Source organism: Arachis hypogaea, chromosome 9, assembly GCF_003086295.3.
Source record: "Arachis hypogaea cultivar Tifrunner chromosome 9, arahy.Tifrunner.gnm2.J5K5, whole genome shotgun sequence".
Taxonomy (NCBI): domain Eukaryota; kingdom Viridiplantae; phylum Streptophyta; class Magnoliopsida; order Fabales; family Fabaceae; genus Arachis; species Arachis hypogaea.
Window position 1 is genome coordinate 12851831 of NC_092044.1, and position 11978 is coordinate 12863808.

The 11978-nt window shown below is 33.2% G+C and overlaps 1 protein-coding gene across 10 annotated transcripts; it reads left to right on the forward strand.

The window, feature by feature from the left end:
• The first annotated feature begins 4700 nt into the window (after window positions 1-4700).
• On the forward strand, window positions 4701-9415 carry LOC112710429 (protein FAR1-RELATED SEQUENCE 7). 10 transcript variants are annotated; one of them, XR_003156836.3, is made up of 7 exons: window positions 4733-4930; window positions 5402-5507; window positions 6098-6603; window positions 7056-7161; window positions 7751-8620; window positions 8890-8968; window positions 9043-9415. XR_003156836.3 is itself a non-coding variant. In XM_025762638.3 (6 exons), exons 2-6 carry the CDS (start codon window positions 5409-5411, stop codon window positions 9124-9126), a joined length of 1665 nt encoding a protein of 554 aa, XP_025618423.1. In that variant the 5' UTR covers window positions 4701-5013; window positions 5402-5408; the 3' UTR covers window positions 9127-9415. The 10 variants fall into 10 exon arrangements, 8 of the variants coding, with proteins under 8 accessions (XP_025618423.1, XP_072058630.1, XP_072058633.1 ...); XR_011865410.1 differs by having other exon boundaries at window positions 4734-5009; XM_025762638.3 differs by lacking the exon at window positions 8890-8968 and having other exon boundaries at window positions 4701-5013.
• Window positions 9416-11978: the final 2563 nt, after the last annotated feature.

The window sequence follows — 11978 nt, forward strand, 5'->3', positions numbered from 1 at the left end:
TTAAAAGAAAATTAAATAGAAATCATTTTCAAAATTATATAGCATATTTTTTATATATAAGTGAGGATATTTTATAAATTTCACTTTTTGTCGGAATTTGACGGGCCTCATGAATTGGGTTCCTCTACTCCTATCCCAGCCTATCTTTGTTTCCGTAGAAATTGTGGGTCCCAATTAAATTCTTATTGGGGATAATATTTGTAGGTATTTGCTTTCTCTCTATTTTGCTACATAAAGTAGAATAAAACAGTCTCATTTAGGGCATTTAGAATAATAGGCATTGTCTTAAAGATCAATCATCTTCTATTTACATACGACTCTATTCTTTTTTGAAAGGCCAATACAACTATATGTGGAAATATCCTTGAATTATTTAACTACGTACGAGTGCTTCAACGATCAGAAAATTAATCTTGGCAAGTCTGCAATTTTTTTCAGCCATAATATTCCTCTTGACTCTCGCGTTCGTCTGGCTGCCTCCTTAAACATTTCATATAATAAATATCTTGAGCTGCCATCTGTTATTAATAGATCAAAAAGAGCCATTTTTAACATGGTTAAGAAAAAAGTACGGAAAAGAATTCAAGGTTGAAAGCGTAACCTATTGTCTGTTGGGGAACGATTAGTTTTATTAAAAGCAATTGGGGAGGTCATTCCAATTTACACACTCTCCTGCTTCAAATTACCAGACAGTCTAATCTCTGATATTCACTCCTTCCTGACTCAGTTTTGGTGGGGTAAAAAAGGAAATGAAAGGCGAATGGCCTGGATCGCACCTAAGAAAAGAAGGAGGTCGTGGTTTCAAAGACCTTAGGGCCCAAAACCTTGCTCTATTAGGTAAACAGTATTGGAAAGTAGTGACACATTATACTTCTCTATTGGCTAGAATTTACAGAGGTAAATATTTCAGAAACGAAAATATTCTAAATGCAGAAACTGGAACACTCTTCTTGTGGATGGAGAAGTGTTTTGCAAGATAGAAATGTGGTGGAAAAAGGGTTTTTCTAGAGAATAAGTAACGGTATAAATATTCGTACATTTGATGATCCATGGATGTCTCCTCCATATCCATTATGTGCCAATAAATGTTCAACACTCGGCCATTGTTGCTCCCAGAATAAAAGACCTTATTACTGAAGAAAAAATTTGGAATCAGCCGTTAATTACAGAGATCTTCCCAAGAGATATTTCAACTAGAATTTTATCTTTGAAAATTGAAGGTGGAGATGACACACTCCAATGGGCACTGAACACACAAAAGAAGTATGATACAACATCAGGCTATAGAGTAGCATACCTATTCTTGCACCCTCCGCTTGAACTCCGTCCAACTCATATGCAGCAAATAGCCCTCTAGATCGGAAATGGATCCTCTCCATTTTTTTTTCCACTTGAGAGAATAAAGTGTGATCTCTTAACTTTAATTCTATAAGTGGGATCAGAAATTAATAAGAGAGAGAAAACAATGAATGATGAGATCAAACACTGGACACTATCCAGTTCTTTTTTCACTCGAGAGGATCCACTCCCCCTAGATCAACCTTTGAAAGATGAAACTCCCTCACAAAATCAAACTGTTTATTTGTAAGTGCCTCCATGGTCGGCTCTCAGTTCTAGCCCAGATTCACCGGAGATTTCCCGCAACACCAGTACTGTGTCCCTGTTGCCAAAAAGAGGACGAAACAATCCCTCACTGTCTCATGCAATGCCCAGCAATAAGAGATGCTTGGTCCAATAGTTCTCTGAGCTTGTGCCTCTCCACCCATCCAATTACTGAATTTTGATATTGGTAGAACACCTCGTCGGAAAGTTAGGAATCTCTCTCTCTTTGAAGGAACCAACACTACCCCAATTCTATTCTTGATGCTTTCAGTAAACTCTTTCGAGAGATTCAACTTCTCATGGGTAGCGTTTGTTTTCGGAGACAGGATACAGAGACATGGACAGTACATGTTTAAAATGTGTTTGAAAGCAAAGACATGGACACAGAACACATTGTCTTCGAGATAGTTTTTTATATTTTTGTGTCCACTCTTTTACGAAGGACAATGATGGACACGAAAATTGGAAGGGTGGACACGGACTTTTTTATAAATTTTGTTTCCATTTTTGTCTATAGATATTTTTATTATTCCACTATTATCCCTTCTTATTTTTCCTATAATTAATCTTAAAATTTTTGAAAGATAAATATTATTAAATGTAAAATTGATCTTTTAAAATGCTAAAAAATAATTTATAAGTTGTAATTGATTTTATATAATTTAAAGAAATATTATTAAATGTAAAATTGATCTTTTAAAATGCTAAAAAATAATTTATAAGTTGTAGTTGATTTTTATATAATTTAAAAAAAATCAATTTTTAGATAAAAAAATTGGTTTTCTAAATAAAAATAGATTTTTATGTGTAAAAACTATTTTTTTCATGTAAAAATAAATTCTTTTTGAAAATTAATTTTTTATTTAAAATTAATTTGGCTTATTAACCTAAACAAAATTTTTATTAATCAAACTCAGATTTATTTTGTTATTAATCTTAACCATATGTATTCCTACATATTAATAATAAATTTAAAAATAAAATAAATATATTTATAATTTTTATTTTAATATAAATACTATTATATATTTTTAGATTCACCAAGGATCGAACTCTTAACCTTTTGGATCTAGCACTCTAATACCATGTCATGATACCACTCATCCAAAAAACTTCAACTAATGGGAAAAGGTAATACTAATGATTATATCTCTAATACTCCATAAACCTCCATTGTACACATCGTATAAATATTCCATTGGCTCCTCATACTTTTCTTATATTTTTTATTAAAATTTTTTGTCTCTTCAAACATTTTTTTTCAAGTTTCGTCTGTACTCCTAGGTACTCTCATTCTCTATTAAATTAGTTTGTACTTGATGTAGAAAACTTGGAATCATATGGTTATTTTAGTCATTTCACATAATATTTTAGTTTTGTCTATGTGTATCCAAACATAATACTGGACATTACATTAGTGTTTTGTACATCGTATCCAAACACAATACACAAACAATAATTTTTAGTGTCTCCGTCTTATTGTATCTGTCTCAGTGTCATATTCTGTCCTATCTCTAAAAACAAACGCAGCCATGTAGCTTTCCATTGAGTTGGATCACAAGCCCTATTCACTTGAAAGAAGTCTACTTCCCCTTCTTATAAATTTTTTTTACACCGTTAGATTTTTTCTAAGAGGTAGGTTGGATGGAAAAGAAAAATTGGATGGAAAGAAAAAATATAAGGTGGATCTCATAAATTTTTTTTTTATAGATGAGATAAAAATAGAAGGAAAATGGATAAAAATTAGTAAAATTATAAATTTATCCTTTGATTAATAAAGAAGAAAAATATTTAAAAATATTAATATAATTTTATATTATTATAATTTTCTTTTTTTAATTTTTTTCTGTTCAAACAAAATTTTTTTTTTTTATCCAAATAACACACAAATAATTTTATTTTTTTTTATTTTCTTTTTTTTCATTCTTTTTTTTTTTATTTTTTTTCTTTCTATTTTTTTTTTATATCCAAAGAAAGTCTAAGTAAAATTTATTTGGGAGATCTTTCATTGTTTTTTATCCTGACAATGATCTTGTATTTCATTTACCATATTTAATGAAATATTTTTATCTTTGAAAAAAAAGGCTAGGCTTGGATAGTTGGGCCTCAACTTGGCCTATTTCTTGTTGAAGATTTTAGTTTTGGATTTGTCTGGCCTATTTGATAAGTCTTGCCTAGTGTATGCTTGTTTTAATGTTTTATGCGCTGTTTGGACAGTCAAAGAAATATTAAAAAAATATTAATAAACTTGGTAAATGTTAACGATGTAATGCTTTCACAAATTCAAATTAAATAAAGTAATTCTTTCTATTCATATTAACAACAATAAAGCTTACGTACTAACTTACATTCATCTCATTTCATAACATTTTGTAAACTACTTGAATGAACAACAAAATATCAACTATTCAACCACCACCATGCATCCAAAACACCAATAATAGAAATGGTGCAAAAAATTAGCCACTAAAAAAGAACAAACCAGCTACTAAAAACTATTCATAATCTTTTTTTGGACTAAGTACTTCCATGTTTATTAATATGAGATTTATTAACTCATTAAAAAAAACTCACAAATGCATTACTGTAGAAGTTTTGCATTCAAATAAGACTCATCATCACTCTCTCTTGTATATGAAATTGGATTCTCTCAATACTATTTTGATACACACTAATAAATATATATCCTACTAGCAATTTGTAAGATAAAGAGAAAAAAGTGAAAAAGAGACGTGATAATTTAGACTGACTGGAATTAGAGTTTTTTTTATAGAGCTGAAATTTTTGTAAGTTTATATTATTTTCTAAGCAAACAAGATAAATTAGGACACACAAGATAATTTACGTCTTTATCTTAAGTTGATATTTAATTTTTTTTTTCTTTTTGGTTTTTCATGGTTTCTCTCTACTCGACAGGTTAAGGATTAATCTGTCGCAGATTTCAGCTCCATTTAAGGATCTATCGCTGATCAATGGATTGCTACATGCACAAAATGAAATTCGAACACCTAACACTTACTTAAGTAGACGAGTAAGCTAACCACTCAACAAACCCAAATTAATTATATTTAAATTTATTTTAACATTTCATTTCATGTATGTAAAAAGGAAAAAAAGTTAGTCGCTCACTCGCTCCAACTTAATTAGATGACCGGAGTTTCCATATTCGTAAAAGGCAAAAATAGCCCGAATAATAGAGCACACCAACAGGCAGGGTTTTGCCGCGTGTCACAAGGGCTTCAAAGCTGATTGCTGCAGTCACGGCTGCCGGAGACAGAGTTTCGGCCACATCCGGCGGAGGCGCATTGTTTCTTGCTTAAAGAGATCAGTGCGTTTAACAATTCCAAATTTAATCTGCTTTCTCTGTTGTTCCAATCAAGGTTTTCTTTTTGCTACCAACACCAATTGTAGGTTTGTTTAGTTACTTCATTTTTGTGACTTCAACTGTAATTAAAGAAGGTAGCGATTACTGTATTAAAGTGTTCCTCTCCATCAAAGTTGTTGCAATGGAAACTTGGACGTTCAAGTATGGAATGGATTTGACAATTTCACTCCCTTTTTTGTTTGATAGATTAAATGTAATGTACCAACCAATGTTTTCATTGGTTTGAGCCTGGAATTATGTTGTGCCAGAAAATTTTGAAAGATGTTAAAGACAACCGAGGCACCTTTATTGCATAAGAAATTGAATAAAAAATGGAGTAGAGATGGTGGAGATAAGGGATTTATTGGTTTCATGTTTGATTTATTTGTTTCATGTTTTAAATTGCTAAGTTTTATGGTTCCATTCCTATTTCAGGTTGAGAATGGCTTCCTCCAGCAGAAAGCCGCATGATCATTGCAAAGGGAGTGCTGACACAGCCCAAGTTGGGAGTGAAAGGCAGGAGCTTGTTCATGATGAAGAGGTACGAGCTCGGTACATGAATCTTTGTCTTCCTTTCAGGATATTGTATCTAGCATGTAGCCGTTAGTTTGGGTTAGTGACCATGTTTCAAGCATTTCAAAGGTTCTATTAATGAAGACAATGTTGAGATCCAGTAAATTTAGTCGCAAGTCCTAACAGTTGGATTAATGCTTAATGTAGTCATTGTAATTTATATAATTTATGTTCTAGAGGGATTCAGAATGTTGTTCATGAAAACCAAAAGAGAGGATTTATGTTGACCCATGATAGAGACATTAGTGATACTCGCCTAAGATTAGAAGCTGCACCACTTTGAGTGGTTTAAGAATAATATTGAATTACACGATGGCAACATGTTCATCTCAGTTTGACATACTAGAGTTGTTGTGGCATATGAAAATACAAAGCAAAGTTTAGTAACCGAACTTTGAGGGATTTAATCAGAACACCAATTTGTTGGGGATTCAACGTTTGTAATGATGCAGAGAGTATTATTGTTTATTAATACGTGTACAGGGCTTGAGGTTGCTAATAATTACTGTATGAGGGAATGTAGGAAAGATATCTCAATTTTTGTTTGTTATTGATCAGGAAACATGCTTGGACACGATGATTGAAGCCGATGACTTCGACAGGGACAATGTTGACAAATGTGTAGGGTTGGCCAACAGCTTTGTAGAGTCTGAAGTACTTCGAGCTGAGGATGTGCTACATATGGAGTTCAACAATCCGGAGGAAGCTAGTCGCTTCTATAATGAGTATGGGCGAGCTAGGGGTTTCTCTATAAGGCAGGGAAAGAAGATAAAAAACAGTAAAGGGGAATTTGTTCGATACACCTATCTCTGCAACAGAGAAGGATTTAGAGATAAGAAGTGGTTGGAGAAAAGTGATCGCAAGAGGGAGCACAAGGTTGTAACCCGTTGCGGCTGTCTTGCCGAGATGAGGATTAAGAGGAAAGCTGAGAGTGGGAAATGGTATGTGTCACGCTTTGTGGATGAACATAACCATGAGGCTGTTCCAGCAAGGTACCTGTTGGGACCGGAAAGAGTTGATGTCAATCAAACTGGTGACATGACAGCATTGTACAGAACCAGATTGTGGGTTTGTTTACTTAATTCATTTTTGTGACTTAAAACTAGAATTAAAGAAGGTACCAATTACTGTATTAAAATGTTTTTCTCCATTAAAGTGGTTGCAATGGAAACTTTGGGAGTTCAAGTATGGAATAGATTTGACAATTGCACTTCCTTTATTGTTTGAGCCTGGAATATGTTGTGTTAGAAAATTTTGAAAGATGTCAAAGACAATCTAGGCACCTCTATTGCATAAGAAATTGAGTAAAAAAATGGAGTAGAGATGGTGCAGAGAGCCATGGAAGTGACCAGTGGGAAGGATCAAGGAATGTTGTGAACACATTATGTTTCTTTGGAATGAAGAGACTTGATGGTAGATTTTGTAAAGCAATAGGAAGAATTCGAAGAGTGCAATAAGGGATTTATTTGTCTTATGATTTTCATTGCTAAGTTTTGTGGTTCCATTCCTATTTCAGGTTGAGAATGGCTTCCTCTAGCAGAAAGCTGCATGATCATTGCAAAAGGAGTGCTGACACAATCCAAGTTGGGAGTGAAAGGCAGGACCTTGTTGATGATGAAGAGGTACGGGCTCATTACATGAATCTTTGTCTCCCTTCCAGGATATTGTTTGTAGCATGTAGCCATTAGCTTGGGTTAGTGACCATGTTTCAAGCATTTCAAAGGTTCCATTTATAAGACAATGTTGAGATCCAGTAAATTTGGTCGCAAGTCCTAACAGTTGGATTGATGTTTAATGTAGTCATTGTCATTTATATGATTCATGTTCTACAGGGAACGAGAATGTTATTCATGAAAACCACAAAAGAGGATTTATGTTGAGCCATGATAGATACAATAGTGATACTTGTGTAAAATTAGAAGCCGCACCACTTTGAGTGGTTTAAGAATAATATTGAATAACATGATGGCAACATGTTCTTCCCAGTTTGGCATACTGGAGTTGTTGTGGCATATGAAAATACAAAGCAGATTTTGTTAGCCAAAATTTGAGGAATTTAATCAGAACGCCGATTTGTTGGGGATTCGACGTTTGTAATGATGCAGAGAGTATTATTGTTTATTAATACATGCACATTGCTTGTGGTTGCTAATAATTACTGTATGAGTGAATGTAGAAAATATATCTAAATTTTTGTTTGTTATTGTTCAGGAAACATCCTTGGACACAGTGAATGAACCCGATGACATCGACGGGGACAATGTTGACAAGTGTGTAAGGTTGGACGATGGCTTTATAGAGTCTGAAGTCCTTCGAGCTGAGGATGTACTACATATGGAGTTCAATGATCCTGAGGAAGCTAGTCGCTTCTACAATGAGTACGGGCGAGCTAAGGGTTTTGCTATAAGGCAGGGAAAGAAGATAAAAAACAGTAAAGGGGAATTTGTTTGGTACACTTATCTCTGCAACAGAGAAGGATTTAGAGACAAGAAGTGGTTGGACAAAAGTGATCGAAAGAGGGACCACAAGGCTGTAACCCGTTGCGGCTGTCTTGCCGAAATGAGGATTAAGAGAAAAGCTGGGAGTGGGAAATGGTATGTGTCGCGGTTTGTTGACGAACATAACCATGAGGCTGTTCCGCCAAGGTACCTGTTGGGACCGGGAAGAGTTGTCAATCAAACTGGCGACATGACAGCGTTGTACAGAACCAGAGTGGATGCATTTGTGCATCTGTGTAAGCGTTTAGCAAAGGCAGCTTGCTTGACGGATGAGGACTACAAGTTGTATACCGATAGGATTTTGAGAGATACAATTTTATTAGAAATCAAGAACGGGTTGGGTGTTGAGGTCGTGAGAGGAAGTAATGTCAATGCTGAGGTAGCAAAGGATCCAATCCACGTGGGGACAAAGGGAACAGGCTGTGCCAACGAAGCATCTGGTTCAAAGGGAACAAAGAAACGCAAGTGCAGCACCTGGGGCCGTCGTGGGCATCGCAGGACTAGGTTCCCGAATGGGTCGCCATCAACTGCATTGCCTGGTGAAGATGCTGTACAAGACCGCACGGGCCACAGGCTTCAAAATGTAAGTTTAATCTCTGTTTTGTTTTCGGTTCTTACCATGGTTGCCTTTAAATTGAAAACAATATTTTGGCTAAGCAAAATGCATTTGTTATAGTTCCGATTGAGATAATTTAAGTCGATGTCAGTATCAGTTATGGGATAAGTTGTAATTTCTGCCGAACTTGCATAGATGACAAATGTTGGTTTGTTAATACAAGCATACAACTAATCACTTTGTTAGTTGGTTCTTGTTTCTATGATTAATCTAATTCTGAATTTCTGACACTTCAGGTTCGTATCGAGTGAGCCTTTTTTGACATACTGATTTGTGTGGCAGTTAGAGTTTTTGTGCCTGGGGAATATTGCACGGGTTTGTTTCTTTTTCGTTTGAGTGTGTGTATGCTGTTAATATTATTGCATATTTGGTGATATATTGCAATGCAGGGAGTGATGGGCCAGCAAGAATTTGTGAAGCGGAAAAGGACAGTTGACTTTCTGCCTCCGGTATCGTTTGCCAAGTTTCTTTGATGCAGTTGTTGATAATTAAGCGTTTTTATGTTTTGTATGGTTTAGGAAAGCAACTCTTACCTATTGAACTACCTACTTGTTCACTAAAGCTAGATGATGTTTTTGGATCGTAATGTGGAATGTGTATTTTGCAGAGTAGTCTGGTTTAGGAACCCCAAACTCTTGTTGGTAGACACTGTAAGATATGTAGGAACTCGTTAATTTAACCTAGTAAGTGAGATGAGCTTTGGTACTTGGAATTAGTTGTTGTTGTAATTGCAGGCTATTTGAATCTACAGTTAAGACCCAACTTTGATCCTTTAATGGCTGGAGACTGGCCAAAGAGGCGTTGTCAAAATGCTTATTCAATGAAGTACAGTGAACAAGACGACGACCAATTAATTAAAGATAAAATAGGCATCTTTGTATGACTATGACAAATATAGTAAGACCTGCGTTGTGGAAGGAATCTTTTGTATTGTGGAATGGGGATTGTCAATGCTGTGGCATGGAACCTAGATTCAGTTCAAGATTTTACTCTCAAACTCAGCAGTTGCAAGCCCCCAACCTCTTCCAAGTTGCATTAAATGACTAGACAAACACACTCGACCTAGGAGTAAATTAAAATCCTTTCTTGCCAATGGTAATTATACCCAGTCCCCTAATTATCTTAGTCAATGATCTTATTCATTTTAGAGTAAAGATTCAACTCTGTTCTTGTCTATTTTTACAAAAAATAACACAATCCCCTTAAAAAAGTGATACGTTAGCCTCCCAACATTATTGTTTTGAGACAATATGAACTATTTGATAAAAATTGTCTATCCAATATTAATGAAAATTGATTTTGTGGTGATTTTATTTGTAATAGGTGGGATTTAAAATCCACTTTCCAAAAATTATTAAGCTGTTTATTATTGAAAATTTCTTCACTGAGATAGTCTAGTGAGAAAAGACTTGCTAGAAATGATATTACAAGAAAAAAAAAGATAATTATAATACAAAAACCTTTTTTTAAAAAAAAAAATAGCATCTTTGCACAAAAAATAAGAGAAGAGAATAGTAATATTGATGGTAGTAGAAGAGATAACGATGATAATAAGATATGGTTGTAAAATAGAATTAATAAAAACAGAAGTTATAATAATGAGAACGAAAGTGTTGGTAGTTGATCTTCTTTAGAAAGAACTATGTAAGTATTTAAAACTCACATAAATTATACATAAAACTGCTATAAAATTAATTTCTATTAATATTTGACTATTTTTTAATAGAAGGTTTATATTATCTCAAAATAATAATATTAGGGAGCCAAAGTATCATTTATTTTAGTAAGAAATCGCATCGTCTTTTTGTCTTTTGTGAAAATAAAAAGAGAGCCAAGTCTTAACTTTTTTTCTAGCATAAAGTTGGCATATATGGTGGTCTTAGCAGTTGGTGTGCTTGAAGCATATTAGAGTACCATGCTGATGCTTAGACTAAGAAGTTAGGCACCGTTTAGTTTGAGAGATATAGACACTGAGATATAGACACAATGGTATACGGTGATACATGTTTGCTGTTTGGTTTGGTGAGACACAGATTTTTGAAGGACACAGGAGAACACGGATGAATACGGAGACATTAAATTTGTATACCTCCAATTTGGTGAGACACTAAGACACAACTTGTGAGACACTAATTTTTTACTCTTTTACCCTTATTGAAATTTTAAAATTTGTCCTCTTATCTCCCCAAACCTTTCTTTTTTTCTCTTCATCTTTTAGATTCTATAACTAAATTTATCTTTCTATTTTCTTCAAAAAAAAATTGTACATTTAATTTTTTATTTATTTAAATTTTGATTAATCTTTGATAAATTCTAAACTTTAGTTTTTATTTTTTTCAAAAAATATATATTTAATATTTGAATGATAATTTAAGATGATATTAAAAGAAATAAAAAATATTAAAAGAAATAAAAATTCAATGGTGATGACATGTAGTGTTTGGGATAATGGATGTACAGTAACAATAATAAAACTTGTGGTAGATTGAATGATAATTCAATCTTTTTAAAATATGTGTGTCTTGTTCTTTATTTTTACCAAACACAATACATAGACACAAATATTTTATGTCCATGTTTTTAATGTCTATGTTTTTGTGTCTATGTTTCATCATATACATCAACCAAACAGAACCTGGGAAGTATGCCACAGCCCAGTATAGTGAAAGCTCTTGCTCAGGGCATGCGACTTAAGTTTGAATAAAAATTACATACAAAACAAATGTTGAAGTTTTTAGTTTCAACACTCTTTGATGCTGAAAGTGACAGGCAAGGGACTAGCACGGTGCTTCATGTTTGATTTGATCTATCTTGTAATATGCAAGTTAAACACAGTATAGTTTTTTTTCTTTTTTTGGTTTGTTTTGCCCTTTTTTTGTAAGGTCTTATATTAATTGTTTTCTTTAATTGCTGCTATAATTTATTGATGACGTGATTATCGTTTCTTTATTTACTCATTTTCGTTGCCATACATTCTACATATTCTTTTTACCATGTGCAAATCTATCTTTTGGATAAATAATTAGTTAAATGAAGGTTCATGTTCAATATGTTATAAGAAAGCCAATCGAAAATATTTAGTAACAAAAGAATATTAATTAAAAACTATTAGAATTTATTATTTTTGACTTTATTTAATACATTCTATAATAAATAAATATTAAATAAAACAATTTGGACTATGTAAGTCTATTATTTTTTGTCTCCTTAATATTACCAAAAAGCAAATATAAAAGAAGAGATAGTCAATCGTATACTAACTTTACATTTTTTGTAGCAATAAATATTAAATAATAAACATGTTTAGTTGTATTCGCATTGATCT